This window comes from Glycine max, chromosome 6 (genome assembly GCF_000004515.6).
Source record: "Glycine max cultivar Williams 82 chromosome 6, Glycine_max_v4.0, whole genome shotgun sequence".
NCBI lineage: Eukaryota > Viridiplantae > Streptophyta > Magnoliopsida > Fabales > Fabaceae > Glycine > Glycine max.
The window spans coordinates 38637522-38658384 of record NC_038242.2 but is presented as its reverse complement, the minus strand read 5'-3'; the positions used below and the strand labels follow the sequence as shown (position 1 = coordinate 38658384).

General features: G+C 38.0%; 1 protein-coding gene across 1 annotated transcript in view; it reads right to left on the bottom strand.

Annotated features, from left to right (window-relative positions):
• Positions 1–736: 736 nt before the first annotated feature.
• The window catches only part of LOC100806517 (nuclear pore complex protein NUP214), a 46476-nt gene continuing 26349 nt past the window's right edge, over positions 737–20863 (bottom strand). The window contains exons 8-17 of the mRNA XM_003525986.5: positions 19863–20028; positions 19565–19694; positions 18694–19467; positions 18334–18486; positions 7767–7824; positions 6949–7082; positions 6747–6871; positions 5210–5552; positions 3019–3211; positions 737–2936 (exon numbers count right to left, since the gene is read on the bottom strand). Coding sequence (XP_003526034.2) covers positions 877–2936; positions 3019–3211; positions 5210–5552; positions 6747–6871; positions 6949–7082; positions 7767–7824; positions 18334–18486; positions 18694–19467; positions 19565–19694; positions 19863–20028 — 4136 coding nt within the window. The 3' untranslated portion in view covers positions 737–876. The remainder of the gene's footprint in view (positions 2937–3018; positions 3212–5209; positions 5553–6746; positions 6872–6948; positions 7083–7766; positions 7825–18333; positions 18487–18693; positions 19468–19564; positions 19695–19862; positions 20029–20863) is intronic.

Genomic DNA, 20863 nt, shown 5'->3' with positions numbered 1-20863 from the left:
GGATGTTGGATTTAGGCGTTTGGGTTCGAATTTGGATGGACGTGATAGTTTTATGGAGCTGATCTGGTTGGTGTGGTGGTGTCAGAGGTGAATGATGACAACACAAAGGGCAATGCACACACATGCTGGTGGGGTGTGGTGGTGGTGAGGTGGGTCTCTCTTCACCTCCTAACTAGCTCTCTGCGACGACAATGGTGAAAGCATGGCCGAGGAAGCAGGGCAACGACATAGAGAATGATTTGTGATTGGGGACAAGAGGGAGGACATGAATGGTTGCGATTGGAGAAAGAGGATGGAAAAGAAGAAAAAAAAAATGTGTCCATTTTTTTGTGAACATGCATGAAACACATAGGTTCGAATTCATTTCAACCTAACTCGAGATCAAAAAGTAAAACATTATAATTTTACAAAGACGGAAATTAGACAAAAAAAATTGTAGGAACAAAATCCAAACTTATATTTCTAAATGTCAATTCTCTCTACTTTTTATTTCTCTCTTTTTTTCAAATCAAATAAGAGAGCATACAAAAACATATTACTCATATTTTTCCTTCTCTATTTTCTTTTCAGTCAATCAAACATGATATGTAATAAATCTTCCTATGGAAATATGAAAAAACTATTATGTATGAATTAACCACTTAACTTGAGGTGGTTCCCTACTTCCAACAGATATTTGTCAATTCCAAACATTTTAAAACAAGTTTCCTTTTTAGTGATCATTTCAACATAACCATGACTATAAATTTCATTCATTTCTCGGCAAAAAGCTAGAACACAATTGTTCAAGATATAGTAGTCGTAGTACGTGCGTAATTTCTTTGTGGAGTTTCACAATATAAACTCAACTTGAGCTTTCCAATCATTTTAACTGTACTACTTTCTCATCTGTGTGAACAGCTCAGGTGGTTTACTGCCTCCACCTGAACCAAAAGCACCAAAACCACCACTTCCTTGGCTGCTAAATGCTCCAAAACCACCACCTGAACCAGCTCCTGCAAATCCACCAGTAGAAGAAGCAGCACCAAAACCAACACCAGGGGCAGCAGCACCAGCAAAACCACCACCAGGGGTGGCAGCAGCACCAAAACCACCACCAGGGGCGGCAGCAGCACCAAAACCACTGCCAGGGGCAGCCGCCCCACCAAAACCACCGCCAGGGGCTGCACCACCACCAAATCCACCCCCAGAAGCAATTCCAGAAAATCCACCACTACCGGTGGATGCAACACTACCAAAGCCTCGACCTGTAGACGCAATGCCAGCAAACCCTCCACCAATTGCAGTATTTGAAAAGCCACTAGGAGAACTACTGCCAGCAAATCCACCACCGAAACCACTGGGAGCAGCAAAACCACTACCAAGCTGTCTTGATTGTCCAAAACCACCGAGAACTGACCCAAGAACCTGTTGCCCTGATCCAATTTGTGCTGGCTGCCCAAACCCACCTGGAGCTTGTGCGGGAACAGCTGCCACAGCATTGAAGCCACCAGAGAATGCACCTGAATTTGTTGTCTGGGTTGGTGAAGATGACTGGGGGCTTGAGAAATTAAAAGATGCTGGTTTAAACAACTCTCCACTAGGAACAGAGAATGTAACTGTAGAGCTTGATAAACTTGTTCCTACATTATTAAATGAACCCCCAAAAGGATTTGTCTTAGGCATTGATGGGTTGGGGCTTGAGCTAATCCCAAACCCGCCAAAGCTTCCCAAACTAAGTTCAGTTGTGTTGTTACTTGTCTCAGGAGCTTCTTCCTCCATCTCATCCTCATGTGAGATTCCAAAATCCAAACCCTCATTTTTCCCGTTTGAAACACTAGCAGAAGAAAGGAAAGAAGTTGAAAGCTGCAAAGAAGCATCAGAAGGCTGTGCTGCTTGAGAAACTGAGACAACATTGAGATCAGAACTTGTTGTATTGTTGAAAGGTTGTTCAATAGTAGGACTGTAATTTCTTGAGGGTCCAAGCTTCAATTCAGATGCACCATTTAAAGGTTCATTTGGCCGAGTGACTACCTCTGCAGAAGCATCTAAAACAGTCTTTGAATTAGACACAGCAGCTGGTTGCATATCTGATTTAAGTGCAGCAGCTGGTGGAATCTCTGACTTAAGTGACTCTAAGGTTAACTTCAAGCCAGGTGGGTTAGGTAATGATGGCACTGTGTCTTTAGGTGCTTGATTAGATAAGTGAAGAAAAGCTGATGTTGAAGATGATGACATGACACGATTAGAATCTGTACTGGTGTTTGAACTAGTCAAACTGCTTGATGCCACTGACACTGCTGCAGATGAGACAGATGATGACGATGGAGAGGGTGATGTTTTAATAGTTGGGAATGATAGAGATTTAAATGAACCACCAAATGTGGGCACCGCAGGAATATTTTCTTTGGGCAAGCTTTTATCAACATGGAACTCGGTAACTTTTCCAAGGAAGGTTGAGGGTGCAGAAATAGTGGATAAATGTGACCCAGAGGATGGGAAGTCTTTTCCCCAAGACTCAGGAGTAAATGAACTAGAAAGTTTGTCTCCGGTTGTGGAACTTGAAGCCATAGTCATTTTACTATTTGGAAAGGGCATTTCACTGGATTTAATCTTCATTGAAGGTGTTTCTGTGGTTGAATAGGTAGGGATTGAGGGGTTTTGAGGCAATTTCCAAAGCAGAGTAGGCTTATTTTCACTATTAGAGATTAAATCAAACTTTTGAACAGTAGACTTTTCAGCAGCCAAATCTTTAGTTTCTGTGGAATGACCACGCACCATTGTAGGTGACAAATGGAATGCAGGCTGTGAGGGAATAGTTAAAATATTGTTTTTTTGCAAAACACTAGACTTAGACTCCAAAACATGAGTGGGTGCTCGGAGGCTGTCAGCAGGCATAAATGCCTTTGAGTGTTCTGACACCTCTTCAAGTTCAAGATGAGAATCCAGAATGCTTGCTGCAAGTATATTCATAAAGAGAAGTGTCAGAAATGGTAAACCATAAGTTATAAACCAGGTCAACAATTGATAGCAGCTTGCCTTTAATATTAGAAGCAGGGAAGACAATTGAAGGAATTCTGGCATCTATATGACGAGGAGAAGATTCTTCCAATGTGGAAACCTTTTTATCTTTATTCATTGAAAATAATGATTCATTCCTATTCACTTGCTGAAGTTCTTGCAGTAACATCCTTTTAACGATGGTCTTAGGAGGTTCAAAACAGGTCCAACTCTGCGTCAAAGTTGGTAAATGTCACAAGTCATAATCATTAATGGAAGCAATATATAAGAACCATACATACACGAGACTAAAGATTCTTTCAAAAACCATGCCTAGATAATTTATACAGATCCATCCTCTTCCACCACTAAAATCAAGAAAAATCTTTTTCACATCAAAGGTTTCTGGTGTTCAATTAATTATCCATGGAAGCCCCAAATTAACCTTTACTGTATAGAAGTCAAAATAGTATTGAGCAACGAACATGCCTCAGTAAGGTAGAATGATATCTTTAATTTAATTTTGGTATGTTGGTAATACAGATTAGATACATTCTTTTAATCAATGCAGTTATGCACCTGAGTTTCATAATCTGTTTTGTGTTTGAGAAGTTTGGAAAGTAATAGTGAGGAAAAAAAAACACTACTTGAGGGTAGAGACGCCGTTGACTTCTGGTTATCAATCTAGAGGAAGCAGTTCATTGACCATTGCTCCATTTCCTTATAATTATCTCTCATCTAGTAATTTACTAATTTGGTGGAATCATTAGGATCACACTTAATCTTTTCAACTAGAAGTGGGATTCATGACCTGGCTTAAGCCAACTAGGATAAGTAGACATAGGTTTTAGTTGTTTTGGAAAGAAATGGCAGTTATTAAACTAAACGCTACTTTTGGCAATAGTGTCAAGATTTTCTTTATTTACATTTTATTCTTTTATTATATCTTACAAATGAACTTAATTTTATTTTACATCATAACCCTTTTTGGTGTTAAAAAGAAATTTTAAAAGAGGCAAGGAAGTGTTGGATTCGGATATGTAATTAATCTAGTTTAGTTTACTGCCCAATTGTATTGAACTAATTAGTTAGGTCTAGATTCGTTTTAGAGAAAGAGTTAGACACTGATAGTGTAAAAAGTTTTACACAGTCATCCAATCACAATCCACCATGTATGATAAGTTTTTTTACTTTTAAAATAATTATCTTAAAGTAATTGAAACAGTAATTTGTGATTGAATGACAGTGTAAAACTGTTTTATACCATCAGCGCATAGGCATTAAACTCTTTGTTTTATGTAAATAAATTAGGGAAATTAGGATTTTTTGTATTCAATTTTTCATTTATAAACACAGATTTTTTAAGAAAGGAGATATGAAAATGCACGAGGGTAAGAAATCCTCAAAAGCTAAACCAAGAATCAAAGGAAAAAAGCAAAAAGCTAAACATGATATATGTAACATGGCACACTAATCCCTTTGTACATCTATCAAAGACACCCCATAAGAGGACCATTAGCAGAACAACACAAAGAAGCAACATGAACTATTCAATCCCAAATGAACTAGAAACAACACTTGACTCGTAAAAATTCTAGCATGCATTCCCAACCAAATGCACCAAACAATTGCATGGAAAAAGTACTGCTCAACAACCAGAAAACCAGTTACAAACACAAGAATGTAGAAAACAGTGATGAGAGATAACAATCAAAGCTGATACAGATACTCTGGCCTCCTTGGCCAGAAACACCAATTCACTCTAATTCTTTTATTGCCTCTCCACTTTCCCCACCTTCTCCTTATTCTTGTTTCCTTTTCTCTTTCCAATCACTACAGAATTCTCCTCTGCATCATGTCACTGCCAATGTTTACATTCTGTTACTTTTTCCCACCACTATTTTCTCTTAGCAGCATTATTATTCTGTTACTTGTACAAATATGTCAAGCACTCACCTTTAAATTAGTAGATAGATAACTATTTCAATTCATAAAAATGTACACACAAAAAGCACATGTACTAGCAGAAATCTTGACAGCATAATTATAATCAAACTCAAGATTCCATTGGTTTATGATATTCAACAGTAGCAGATGAAAAATAGAAATACATTAACACAATCTTTGTTCAAGCAACCAACTGAACAGTACAAACCAATCTGTCTGCTCAATTCTTTGGCATATTTGTATGAGCAAAACTGATGTAACCCATAAGCAAACACAGTAATACCTGGTCAAGTGAGTCTCTCCTCCTCCTAGCCGTTTCTGGTTCAAAACTCTTCATTGCACTGGCTTGATTTCTCCTAGATTGATCTTTATTAGCAGTCAAATCAGAAAATAAGCTCTTCTTACTGGGAGGAGTCTTCATAAAACCTTTCATGTCTGGAGAGCCAAAAGCTGCTTCATATGGAATTCCTATTGTTTCAAATAGCTCCTTCACATTCTTTCTTTCCTCAGTTTGAGACTTTAAACTCAATGCTTCCATTTGTTTTGAAAGGCACTCAGAGAGATTCTCTGCAGCTACAAGTTGTGAACTGACTGAATTATGTAAGCTATGCAATGACAGGGTGTGTCTGCAAAGGGGGAGAAACTATGGTTTAGCTAAACAGAAGTTTTTGAAAAGCTAGAAGTGAATACCCACCTAGACAAAATACTCCACCAACCAAAGAAAAACCAACCAGAAATGAAAATCTGTTATCAATGTAATACAACACCCTTCAATGTCTCTAAATCCACAAGAGGAACACTACTAGATAAGCCATATGCACAAAATCACAGAAAATCTAAATGCAAACATGGATTATGGTGTGGGTCTCTTATGGTTTCAGGTGGATTTTGTAGCTTCTTGGTAATGGTGCCTAATTTGTGTGGTGTAGTTGGGTGATACACAAATAAACAGAGGGAGAGACGTGAAGCTACTTGAGTGTGCTAGACAAGGCAAATACAAAAAGGGAGGCAAGTAGATTAACAGTGCAGGTATTTCAGATTAAAAAAGGCACAAACAATGGTTTACTTTTTCAAAAAAGCTTTTGTAAGATCTTTAAAATAATACTAGAAAAAGGTAGTCCACATTTGAAGCATGAACCTGCCAAGAAGCAATCAATAACAAGATGCTAATCTAATGGCATTTTTTGGCATTTCCCACCACGCCGTTCTTTCATGACCGCAATTTAATAACACTAATTAACTATGTTTCCTCCCTAGCCCTCTGTCATGCCATCCTTTTAGCAGTGTTTTCTACGTCCGTTGTTGTGCATGTGGGTTCACCCCTCATAAGGGAGTTTTTCTTCTAAGTTTTAACAAACATAAAATTTATTTAAATAAATGAGGGAACAAAGAAAACAAAGAACATCATGTAACAATGCAAAAAGGCAGCATAATTGCACAATTTCTATACAGGTTGAAAAGAGATTCCTGTGAAACAACCATTAGTTGAACAACACTGTACATCTTTGTTTCAGTTGCAAGATGTGTGACTACTCTATTTCAATTTATTTACATTCAAATTGTAAGACGGAAATAGATGAAATGAAGATGATAAAATAAAAAAATATCAAGAGAATTGTAAAAGAAAGAAAAATGGTTGTGATGCATGAAGCAACTTAATATCTCTGTCTAATTCCTATTAATGTAAATGATCTATACTACAGATTACCTAATGGCAACAAGACAATTGATCTAGATGAAAACCAACCACATCTCTACCAATGAAATTGCATGAACATGTTAAGTGTATAGTACAATATAAAATTTACAAGTTACTGTACCTTGAAGGTCCATATCTATTTTGGGAAGGTCCATGACCTATGCACCGACCACCATATTGACTGAATTTATTTAGTTCAAGGGCATTGAAATGCCTCTCCAATTCAATTAACTGATAGGTTAAGTCCTGGAATAAGAATTGAGATAACTTGTTAAAACCTAGGCCATAGAAATCCTTTGTTGGCAAATTATAACCCATAATACCTGATTCAGACTCAATATATGCTGTCGCTTTAGCTCAAGTTCTGAATTCAACTTTTGCCTGTTCCATAGGTCCCAATATCGGCTATCAGAAGCTTGCTTATATATGCCTTCCATGTATATTTTTCTTGCCATAGCTGTAATCCAAACAGAGAACCATTTAGGTCAAACAGAGAAAAGTGGATCTGCCATTGACCAGAAAAGGAAAGAATGCATGAAACAAGAAAACTGGGATGCCACGGATTCAGGACATAATGTAATTTTTCTAACAAAAGAATTATTGTTTTACTTTCCACAAAAGATAAAATGAGGTTCAAGCACAGTTTGAGCCCCGGTAAAATGAGTTTTAACATCAAAACTTTATTGTGTTATTTTACAATCGAGTGCACATCAGACAGAACCATCAAGTCCATAATTGAAAATGTGGATGTGGTACTGTGGTAGCAACTCTTTTGACGAGGCGTAAAGCTTTAGATAATATGGCTGCCAACTTCCTTCAAAGACTGGATGGAAAACTTTTAACGACCCAACAGAAAGTAATGATTGATTTCCAGGAACCTGGTGAAAAACTAATGTATTTTTCATGGGCCAAAAGTATAATCTAATTGGAAAGTATATTATATTTGATATTTTACCTGGTATGCCAGTGAAAAATGCTGACCAAACAAAAAATTCAAGAGAAATCATTCACAATTTTTTTTCAAAATATTTTCATTTTTATGAAAATATAGATACACTAATATTACTGGATTGATGCCGCCACATAATCTCATTTGTTAACAACTCCATGAAAATGAATTTCATAGATAGATAAAGGTTACCACGTATTGTCTTGTTAAGAAGATAATGAACTTCCTCATGATGTTCATCCACTTGGCACTGAAAGGTTAAGGGGCCAAAATTTGAATATTAGTATAATTAGTATTATATATATAAGAGAAAAAGGCTTATTCACTAACAGTGTAAAAAGTAAAAAATTTTACAGTGTCATACAATCACAACTCAATGTATGATAAGTTTGTTAACTTTTAAAATAATTATCTTAAAGTAATTCAAAGGACGATATGTGATTGGATGACAGTATAAAATTATTTTACACCGTCAGTGCATAGACATTAAGCTCCATAAATATGTGTGTGCATGTGCGAGGGATCAAGTTACTCCAAGAGTAACTTTAAATGAGTTATTCCTCATCTTCATCCTTCACTTTCTTTTAATCTAATGGTTCAAAGAAGTAACTCATATTTATCCATCAGATTAAAAGAAAATGAAGGGTGGGGATGGAGAGTAACTCTTTCAAAGTTACTTTTGGAGTAACTTGATCCCCCCAAACCCTAAACACAGTTAAGACACTACCAAATGAAAATAATGACATCAAAATAAACTCTGAATAACAACACACAAGTAAAAGGCATAAACATAAATCAGTTGCAAACTATGAAAATTCCAGTACACTCTAGATAAACAAATACACCATGCAAGTAAACAAGAAAACGTTAAAACAATAGAATGGCTCAGAAAGATGTTGAAATACCTCATTAGTCCTCCTGGTAATAAATTGTATGTCTAAGGGAAGGACCGAAATGGAAAACAAGAAAATAAGTCTGGGAACATCTGAGGAGCTTACGTATCAATATCTAGCTTACATCAAGATATCACCGCTACATAGCATAGGCAAATATATATTTTAGCCTGATTTTTAGCAGTAAGTGGTAGTGTTTGCTTTTTTTTTTTGGTGGAATATAGGGGCTTAAGCCCCAAGTGGTAGTCTTTGCTAGTATAGCAAAGCAACATCTTTTCCAGAAAATAATATGGAAAAAATTCCAAGGAATCAACCAACTAAATCAAAGTTCCAAAAATACAAAAAAGGACAAGACATAGGTCACCAAATCGCACTCCAAATAATAGATACCCATTAGCAGTTTTATAGGAGTAGAAGAAGTAACACATTATTATTGCCTAAATAAAGAGGGGAGGTTGGGAGAAAAATCATTGAGAAAGGACTACACTATTACAGAGTGGGGAGAGTCTTGATCTTCTGAATATTCACTGAAATCAATATTTTGCATCTTCTAACCCTAGCCTAAGGCTGCTACCACATTGGCACATCAATTAGGGATTTAGGGTTCATCAATAAAAATTCATTATTTTCATTACATGATAAAACAATTCCATCACCAATTGACAGGTGCATGAGCAAATTCACCAAAGCCTATATAACAAAACTTTTATAATGAGAATTGAGAACGTCTTATGATAACTAAAAAATTGTCATTAAAATACTAAAATAAATCTCTTTTTATAGGAAAAGGAATTCAGTAAGAAAGAAATACAACAGACAGGGGGACAAAATTTCTTTCACCAGAAACTAATTTAAAGGAAATTACAGAAACAAAAAAACTCAAAAAATAACAATGGACATTGGCAACACATTCACTCTACAGATAAAAAATAGAAACTCCCTTAAAATACCATGAGCTGAGCACCAAAGAGAAGCAAGAATCTTATCCAATTCCAAAATACTGAAGACATCAGAACACCTTGAGATATTTAAGGATCCTTCTCCAACATGAACACCACAGAATAGCAAACAGCAAACAGTTTCAAAAACCTTGACCCTTTTCTTCTTTCAAGCCCTCTAAACCTTATCATTGAAGATCTCTAGAGAATTCAGAAAAACCCAGTCTTCCCCCACAAACACTAAATAGTCTATTTGACAAAGATTTAGCAATTGAACAATCAGAAAACATGTGCAGAATTGATTGAGTTGTTTGTACACATAACACAAATATTGGGGAAATGTCTATTTTAGTTTTAGGTTTTGATAAATGCAGCAAACCATTTGTATGAATCCTATTTGGTACTACTGCAGTCCAGACAAGACTTCACTTTAGAAATGAAGGCATATGATTCGGTATCTTGGGAATTCTTGTTGTATATGTTAAGGAGGTTAGGATTTAACTCACAGTGGATCAAATGGATTGAAGGATGCATCAAATCTGTCTCAATGTCAGTTTTGGTGAATGGAAGTCCCACAGATGAGTTCCTTCCTCAAAGGGGAATTAGGCAAGGGGATCCGCTAGCACCCTTTCTGTTTAATGTGGTAGCGGAAGCTTTATCAGGGTTGATGAGGAGGGCAATGGCAGAAAATCTGTACAAAGGATATTCAGTGGGGTCCAAAAATGTTAGCATAAGCATTTTACAGTATGCGGACGACACCATATTCTTTGGAGAAGCAAGTATGGGTAATGTGAAAGCTCTAAAGGCTACCCTGAGGGCTTTTGAGTTAATCTCAGGCCTAAAAATCAATTATGCAAAGAGTTGTTTCGGAGCATTTGGGGTATTTGATCAATGGAAGCATGATGCGGCTAAATATTTGAACTGCAGTCTGCTAACTATTCCTTTTGTGTATCTCGGCAGGGGCCAATCCGAGGCAAAAACAAATGTGGGATACCATTATCCACAAATATGAGAGGAAATTGGCAAAATGGAAGCAAAGATATATATCATGGGGGGGGGGGGGGAGAGTGACATTAATTCAGGCTGCACTAACATCAATCCCAATTTATTTCTTGTCTATTTTCAAGATTCCAAAATCAGTGGTGGAAAAGTTAAAAAGGATACAACGCAGATTTTTGTGGGTGGCGGATTAGATCATAAAAAGATCGCATGGATTAAATGGGAGCAAGTTTGCTTGCCAAAAGAAAAAGGAGGTCTGGGGATTAAGGATATTGACACCTTTAACCTTGCATTGCTTGGCAAGTGGAAGTGGAACCTAATGCAAGAAAAGGGGGAGATATGGACCAGAGTTTTGGAGTCTAAATATGGAGGGTGGAGGAGCTTTCATGAACCAAGGAGGGCAGCACAGCAATCTGTGGTGTGGTGGAGGGATTTAAAACAAACACTCAATATTTCACACCAGGGAGACATCATTCAAAGCAACATGAGGTGGAAGGTTGTAGGTGGGGACAAGATTAGGTTTTGGGAAGATAAGTGGAGCCAGCAATAGGAATCATTAGCAGAGAGATACCCTAGACTGTATCTAATATCATCACAGCAGAACCAAACCATCAGACAGCTGGGACATCATAAAGATTTAGGGTGGGAGTGGCAATTCATTTGGAGAAGATCGCTGTTCGATAATGAAATTGAGTCAGCCATCAATTTCCTAAGGGAGATAGAAGGCATGGGTATTCAGCAGCAAGGATCGGATGAGTGGGAATGGCTAGGAGATCAGTGAGGAAATTATTCGACACGCAGTGCATATAATCTGATATGGGAGGCTACTGCAGGAGGTCAGCAAGAGGAATGGTGTAAGGAATTATGGAAGATAAAAATCCCTAGTAAGATTGTGGTTTTTGCTTGGCAGCTGCTAAGGGACAGATTACCAACAAAGAAGAATCTACACAGGAGACAAATGCAGATTCAGGATATGCGTTGCCCTTTCTGCAGAGGTGCTGAGGAGGAGGTATCTCATCTATTCTTCCACTGCATTATGATCCAACCAATTTGGTGGGAATTGATGTCTTGGTTGAATATTAAATGTGCTTTCCCCCTCAGCCCTACACAACATTTTCTCCAGCATATCTTTATACTGACAGAAGGAATAAGGGGCAAGAAGTGGAAGTATTGGTGGTTGGCGGTAACATGGGCTATTTGGAAGCTCAGAAACAGAATGTTGTTCTCAAATGCAGAATTCGATGCTAATTGATTGTTTGAAGAAGCTATTTTCTTGACCTGGACTTGGCTTAGACATTTTGAGAAAGACTTCACAACCCATCTAAATCAATGGTCAAGCAATATTAGACAGGGTTTTGTTTATGTAATGGGTGATACAAATAGAACAAACTAGATGTTCTCCTAATATCTAGAATACCATTCATCTCTGGTGTCTAGATATAAGGACTGTATATCCCTTTTGTATTAGTACCACTGGTACTGTTTCAATTATATATATATATATATATATATATATATATATATAATACATTTATTTTGCTGATCAAAAAAAAAAAAAGTCTACAAGGAATAGAATGATCTGCGTTAAGCACCTAAACACCAAAATCTTTATTCCACTAGGCAAAGTCAATTACATGAGTCGCACGACATCATGGGGCTTATTTAAAGACATGTTAATTACCTAAATTATGAATAAAAATTAAACATGATCAATATATCATTGGAATCTCAACAACTACTAGAACAAATAAATCGAGTAAAATGGAACAAAATCTGTAGAGAGATGAGAGAGAGAGAGAGAGAGAGAGAGAGAGAGAGGAGAGAGCGAGAATAGAGAGAGAGGAACGAGAGGAATGTGTGGAGAGAGACACTGGGTGGGTACGAGTGATGAGTAGATCCAAGAGAGGTGTGAGAAATCGTGTGAGCCTCAGAAACGAACCCCATGAGAGGTATGTCGAGACAAGAGGAAGAGTACAACAGAGTGTAGTTGCTGTAAACTGGAGAGATCACTCAGATATCTCTTCATTTTACTTCACAAGGTTTACGGATGATATCACAGAGAAGGATCTTTCGCAGCATTTCAAACGATGGGGTGATGTAAGAGAAATCTTCATACCCAATCGAAGGAACTACAATGGAAGAAGATACGGTTTTGTTCGATTTAAAGGGGTCAGTGATGTTCAACAAATGGCATGGAAGCTAGATAATAGTGTCATTGGAGGTCTGAAGCTCTTCGTCAATGTTCCCAAGTATAATCGAGCGAGACGAACATATGAGAACATGGGTAGACAGCTAAAGACCGACAGAGGAGACATGCCCATACGAGGTCAACGAAACATGCAGCAACCTCAGAGAACAACACTCTCGTACGCGGATGCGGTGAGGAAGAAAAATAACACCCAACCATGAAAACACGAACAAAAGCAACCTTTTCCATGGCACGAAAGTAGCACCTCCTCTGTACACTTAAGTGTGAAGAAAGAAGAAACTAAGTGGTTAGAAGATGCATGGGTTGGACGACTGACCAACCCTGCCAGGTTCGAAGTGTTGGAAGAGGAGTTGAGATGGGAGCTAGGATTGGATTCAACCCCGCGATACTTGGGGGATGATCAAGTTCTGTTAACTGGAATGAATGAAGGCGCGGTTGAACGAATCATGAATGGGGGAATGCATGGAAATATTTCTCCTTTCTACTCACTGGAGAAATGGAAGTCAAACCTCTGCACCGGAAACAGGATGGTGTGGATCCACTGTTGGGGTATTCCACTGCAAGTCTGGGACAAGAATCATATCAGGCAGATCGTTGGAACCATGGGAGACATAGTCTGGGACATCGTTGAAACTAAAAGACAAATGGATAGAGCACGAGTCCTCATAAGGACCCCATGGCCGCCGATGATCAAGCACGTCATCGATGTTCACGTCGACGGCGACACCTTCAAAGTTTACGTTGCTGAGGAGTGCGGGTCAACGAGATGCGAACACCACAGTAAGGGAAGTTGCTATAGCAATTCGTCGGACGAACAGGAATCCGCTGATAGCTTCACCGGAGACGAATTCGTAGAAGACACAATTTTTTAGGGTACCAACCGAGAGCCTATGCGAGCCTCGCCATCGAACCATCGCTCCAACACCCCATAGAGCCTCATCGGCGTCGGAGACACTACAATGACCGGATTGACCAATGGATGGAAGTAGGCCGAAAACCCCGTGGATAATGACGAAGCCCCGCGGGTAATGACTGGTCTGAATGATGAGACAACGTTCAACGCAACTTTCGAGATGCATGCAGCAAAACTTCCATGTATGGAAAGCTACCTCAACGGTCAACAGATGCAAGCCTGTGTTGTTCACGAAAGTAGGCAGAGAGAGAAGGGGGAGAGCAGTGGTGTGAAGTGTCAGTCCCTTTCACGTGACTATGTAGTTGAAGGCAGCCCAACAAAGGGTAAGCAGATTGTGGGTGGGGTAAATAATGGGGCGCATGACAGAGAAGAAAGATCTAAACATCAGAATATGGCTTTACAATGTGGGCCTGAATTGGGCCAGCCAGCAGAATTACTTAATGAACCTCCAAGTTACTTGGGCCATACCCCCTCCAATAATAAAAAAGCAATGGGATGTAATTGGCAGGTATAGTCCCGTGAAAGTTGGTCCCATAGGAGACATCAAAGGCTACAAGGGCAAATACATTTGGAAGGAAGCCATAAGCAACCAAATATCATACAGCAAAATAGCAGCAGAAATAATTCCAGAAGTGAAACAAGAGATATCAACACAGACTTAGAACAGGAGGCAAATGAAGATTCTATACAGACCCAGGAAGCTTTTAAAATGTGGAAAATGATCCAGCAATTGGGGGTGACAACGGGAAACAAAGAAGATGACCAACACAGGAAAATTCTACAAAAATTAAGCAGTATGGAAACCAGAGACAGATTGGAAGCTGAGAGGTTGGGAGCTAATGTTATGGATCCATGAATATAGCCTCATATAATGTTAGAGGTCTGGGGAGGGGATTAAAATGGGCTGCCATAAGGAGATTAATCAACAAAGAAAATATTCAAATGATATGTCTGCAGGAGACTAAGAAAGACAGCATTGATAAGACATTATGTCAGGCTATATGGGGTAGTGATGAAGTCATGTGGGAGATGCAACCTGCAAACAATTCAGCTGGTGGCATTTTATGCATGTGGACTGAAACAGCTTTCAAGCTACAAAATAAGGTCATTGGAAATGGATTCATTTTCTTGGAAGGAGTATGCATCAGAGAGGCCCTGAAAATATGCATTGTGACAATATATTCTCCTTATGATATACATAACAAGAGAATATTGGGGGATTCAGTGAGACAGATGAAACAAGCATCCCAAGTAAGATTATGGTGTGTGCTTGGGGACTTTAATTGCATAAGGAACCCAAATGAAAGAATTGGAAAAACTGACAGGCTACTTGGAGACAATAGTATGCCGGAATTCAATGAATGAATCGAAGATATGGAGGTATTGGAGGTTCCTACTGTGGGCAGACAATACACTTAGTTTAGGCCAAATGGTGAATCTAAAAGCAGATTAGACAGGGCATTAATATCCCCTGAATGGAGGGACACATGGCCAGAAAGTGTGCAGTTTACCTTATCAAGAAATTTTTCAGATCATTGTCCTATTCTAATTAAAGCTAACAATGTGGATTGGGGTCCTAAACCTTTTAGGATATTAAACTGCTGGCTAACAGATAAGTCTTTCAGAGAAGTAGTCAATCAATGCTGGAATTCTGCCCAAGTTTCAGGATGGGGAGCATATGTATTAAAAGAAAAAATCAAAAGGTTGAAGTGCAGATTAAAGATATGGAACAAGGAAGAATATGGGGATAGCTTTAAAAAAGTCCAGCAATTGGAAGTGGAGCTTAATAAATTAGAGGAGGACACAGTGCATAGACAGATGACTGATTTGGAAATTTCAAGAAAGAAACTGCAGGAAGATTTGTGGGTGGGCTGCCCAGGCCCATGAAGCATTGCTAAGGCAGAAATCTAGATGAAGATGGTTAAAGGAAGGAGACTGCAACACTAGATTTTTCCATATCAGGGTGAATGCAAATAGAAATAGAAATTGCATCAAAGGACTACTCATTGAAGGTGAATGGACAGATGAACCTAATAAGGTGAAGGAAGAAATCAGAACCTTCTTCTCCAAGAAGCAGATTTTCAGAGATCTAAGATTGATGGTATCAATTTCAAATCCATAGACCAACAGCAGAATTCCATGCTTGTGGCCCCTTTTCAGGAGATTGAAATTCAGAATGTTGTTTGGGAATGTGGCAATGACAAGAGCCCAGGTCCTGATGGTATTAATTTCAGATTCATAAAGCAGTTTTGGGATACTTTAAAGCATGATATATTTCGATATATCTATGAGTTTCATGTTAAATGGTGCTATCCCTCGAGGTTGTAATGCTTCTTTTATAGCTCTTATTCCCAAGATTTCAAACCCACAACATTTGGGAGAATATAGACCCATCTCCTTAATTGGGTGCATGTACAAGATAGTGGCGAAATTGCTTGCATACAGAATCAGAAAAGTGATGCCAGCAATAATTGAGGAAACACAATTTGCTTTCATTGAAGGTAGACACTTGATGCAAAGTGTATTAATCACTAATGAGATAATAGATGAAGCAAGAAAGAACCACAAGCCTTGCTTTATCTTCAAAATAGATTTTGAGAAGGCATATGATTCGGTATCTTGGGAATTCTTGTTGTATATGTTGAGAAGGTTTGGTTTCAGCTCCCGATGGATCAAATGGATTGAAGGAAGCCTCAAGTCTATGTCAATGTCAGTTTTGGTGAATGGAAGTCCCACAAATGAGTTATACCTCAAAAAGGAATTAGATAGGGAGATCCGCTAGCACCCTTCCTGTTTAATGTGGTTGTGGAAGCTTTATCTGGACTGCTGAGAAAGGCAATAGCTGAAAACATGTACAAAGGCTATCCAGTGGGATCAAAAAAGGTTGACATAAGTATTTTACAGTACGCGGATGACACTATATTTTTTGGAGAAGCAACTATGGAAAATGTGAGAGCATTAAAGGCTACTTTGAGGGCTTTTGAGTTAATCTTAGGCCTAAAGATTAATTATGCTAAGAGTTGCTTTGGAGCTTTCGGGGTTTCAGATCAGTGGAGGAGTGATGCTGCTAAGTATTTAAACTGCAACCTGTTATCTATTCCTTTTACTTATCTTGGCATACCTATAGGGGCTAATCCGAGGCGAACACAAATGTGGAACAACATTATCCACAAATATGAGAGGAAATTGGCAAAATGGAAACAAAGATACATCTCATGGGGAGGGAGAGTGACATTAATTAAGGCTGCACTAACATCAATCCCAATTTATTTCTTGTCTTTTTTCAGGATTCCAAAAACAGTGGTGGAAAGGCTCAAAAAGATACAACGTAGATTTTTGTGGGGTGGAGGACTAGAGCAGAATAGAATTGCATGGATTAAATGGGACCAAGTATGTATGCCAAAGGAAAAAGGTGGGCTGGGGATTAAAGATATTGATACCTTTAATCTTGCCTTACTCGGCAAATGGGAATGGAATTTGATGCAAGAGAAGGGAGAAATATGGTCCAGAGTGTTGGAGTCAAAATATGGGGGATGGAGGAGTCTCTATGAAGCAGGAAGGGTTGGGCATCAATCTATGTGGTGGAAGGATTTAAAACAAATTGTCAATTCTGCTCATCATGGAGACATAGTTCACAGCAAAATGAGGTGGAAGATTGTAGGATGGGATAAGGTCAGGCTTTGGGAAGATAAATGGAATCAGCAACAACAACCTTTAGCAGAGAGGTATCCTAGACTGTATCAAATAGCTACACAGCAAAACCAAACCATTAGACAGATGGGACAGCACCTGCAATCAGGTTGGGAGTGGCAGCTTCTGTGGAGAAGATCGCAATTTGAAAATGAAATCGAGTCAGCCATCAATTTCCTAAAGGATATCGAAGGTATACACATTCAGCAGCAAGGATCAGATCAATGGGAATGGTTAGGTGATCAATCAAGGAATTATTCCACACGCAGCGCCTATAATCTAGTTTTGGAAGCTTCTACAGGAGGTCAGCAAGAGGAATGGTGTAAGGAATTATGGAAGATTAAAATTCCTAGAAAAATAACAGTTTTTGTTTGGCGGCTAATAAAGGACAGACTACCAACAAGGATGAATCTGCATAGGAGACAGGTGCAACTTCAGGATTTACGCTGTCCTTTTTGCAGAGAAGCTGAAGAGGAGGCATCTCATTTATTCTTCCATTGCATCTTCATCCAACCAATTTGGTGGGAATCAATGTCTTGGTTGAATTTACAAAGTGCCTTTCCTCTTGGGCCTAAACAAAATTTTCTACAGCATATTTTCATCAAGGTAGAAGGTTTAAGGATTAAGAGATGGAGATACTGGTGGATGGCGGTAACTTGGGCCATTTGGAAATTAAGAAACAGAATTCTGTTTTCAAATGCAGAATTTGATGCTAACAGATTGTTTGATGAAGCTGTTTTCTTGACCTGGACTTGGCTTAGACATTTTGAGAAACATTTCTCAACCCATCTAAACCAATGGGCAAGCAATATTAGTCAAGGTTTTCTTATGTAATGGGTGTTACAATTAGAACAAAACACATGTTCTCCTAATATCTAGAATACCTCAATTTTGGTGTCTAGATATGAGGATGTATATCCCTATGTACTAGTACCTCTGGTACTTTTGATCATTTATATATATATAATATATTTAGTTTTGCTGATAAAAAAAAAAAAAACAAATAAATCGAGTTACATGAAAAATGGCAAACAAGCCTATACAAGGAATAGATTTATCCAAAACTCCAAAGTTTTAACAAAAAATGAAAGGGTCAAAATGAATAAAGAAACATCACCGTCAATATTTTGCATTTTTTAGACAGAGCATCCATGCCTTGCTCCACTGCTTCAATTGAACTTCGTAGTGACCTTGTGCAAGCATCTCTAAAGCCACCAGTCTCTTCTACTGATTTCAAAAGTAGATCCAATTCTTTAGTCATCTCATTAATCTAGCAGAGAGAAAGGCAAAAAAGGGCAGCACAATCAGGACTCCTTGCAGAATTTAGTAGCAGAGAAGAGAAATGCATAACAGGAAAATCAGGACAAATGACTAGATAAAACAAGAAATTAATATATCCTCATCATAAATGCCCTCAAACAGGCACAAGATCTACCATTTATATGTTGAAACTATGAAAGATTTCCAGAAATAGTACATTGCCAAACTGCTTTGATAAATCAGAACCGAATATCCCAAGCTTGGATGGAGTACCATGCTGCTCATTAGAAGGAAGGAACTTCCGAGCAGATGACTTTACAGCTGCAATATTTCCATCAGATGAAAAACGTGAGCTGCTATTCAAGATTGGTTGCATATTACCAGCAACTAAGGTAGATAGTTGTCCCCCACTCTGAACTAGCCTACTGGCAGAATCGATGGCTGGAGATACGTCATTCACATCCTGTACAAGAATGGGTTTTCCACCCATGCTCCCAGGAACATTTGTAGCACCCATGGTATATTTTTTATTTTGAAAACCAACACCATCAGCATAGCTTGAAGCTGAAATTGAAGAAACATCATACTTTTTTGGGAATGAAAATGTTTCACCCGGCAAAGAAGCTCTCTGTGAGTCCCTTGAACTATTTGCAGTCCACAGCTCCCTAGTCTTCTCAGTAGTTGATTGTAAATTGTTATAACTTGACAACCCAGAAGAAACAGAATGACTGTTTACCATTAAAGAACCAATGCTAGTTCCAAGTGTTGCGGTCTTTTGTCCCAAGTTTTTTTGCTGTTCGCCTGGAAGAAATGGATTTTGATTACCTGTATTTTGGATTGCATCTACATCAGGAACAACTTGCTGTACATTAGACTTTAGACTCTCTGAATTTCCCACTAATTCCACTTCTGTGTAGTTAGTGTCAGTACGTGTTATTTGTTGAGGATTACCAGAGGGCTTGGCTGTCAGATTCCCACTAACCTCAAAAGTCTGCACATAATTTGTTTTTATTGGAAATGTCATTAACTGAAGACAAATAGAATAACCCTATTACTTTTTATATCCTAAAATTAAGAACCAAAAACACCTTATCTGATTCCTGTTTCTGCAATCCCTGAGGAAGAGTGCAACCTTCATCCTCATGAAGGTTTACAGAAGTATCTTCATCATTGTGCAGAACAGAATCAATCTCAGGTGAAGTTTTACATCCTGCAAGGCTATAGATAAAACCTATTCAACTTTTGAACATGGAAAAGTTTAAAGCGTGTGGAGAAAATTAAATCTCAGACCACCATATTGCCAAAACACAACTTATATTCTTATCTGAAGCAATCAAACAAATGAAGCTTGTTAATGGAAATAGAAGTGAATTTCAAAAAACTTACCTAGCAACATGGAACATGACGAGTTTGCCCTCTAATGTAAGGCATATAAGAACACAATGTGGTAAGAGCTCTGTCCTTTCCTCCACATCAATTTGAACCCCAACTTTTTGATAGATTGAAACATTATCAATGCATAGCCCCAAGAGCAAATTATCATCACCATTTTCTGGAAAAAGTGAATTGACAAACTTGCTTAAGTGCATATCAAACTCAATCCAAGAGATAGATCAAGAAAGAGTCAATAAGTATTAGGATGCTGCTATATATAAGCATGCATTATTTTATGATATCAATGCTTCAGGATGTGTATGCCAGTTGCATCCAAGAGAAACAAGGGGTGTATATTTTAATTGAATCTCAAACTAATAATTTGGAAGTTATTACTTCATTCCAGATAGGAAGCATTTTTACAAGATCAAATGATCAAGATTTACTCATCTCAACCCTCATAATGAACACTACTCTCTCTTAGTAAGTCAACCCCATTATATGTAACAAACTGATCAAATTTCAGTAGTATTTTGAGTAGAAGAATTAAGAATATCATCAAGATACAATAAACATAATGCAAATCAAAATGAAAATGTTTTTTTGTGGGTCCTATACAAAGTGTTGCTTACTGGTGATTATTGTACATTCTTCAAATTACTTTGAAGTTCAGTGACACATATTGAGGAAAAAAATTGCAAGAATTAATTTAATATCTTGAAAAACGGGAATATTCATCCCATATTTATTTTGGATAATTAGTGAAAAGATTTGTTGAAACCATAAATTAGCTTTTTGTTGGGCCATATAATCTGGGCTCAAAAATAATAATTGTAAGTCCAGATTTAATCCTCACCTAATCACTTCAAGAGTTGTATCAAAACAATCACTAAAATGGCTGTTAGATTACTATGTGTTTTTTGTATATGTTTTATTATCTTTCTTATTTTGCACTCTTTCTCTGCTGTACAAGGGGCTGCAGTCTGCACCCTATCTTGTCATGTACTTGTTTC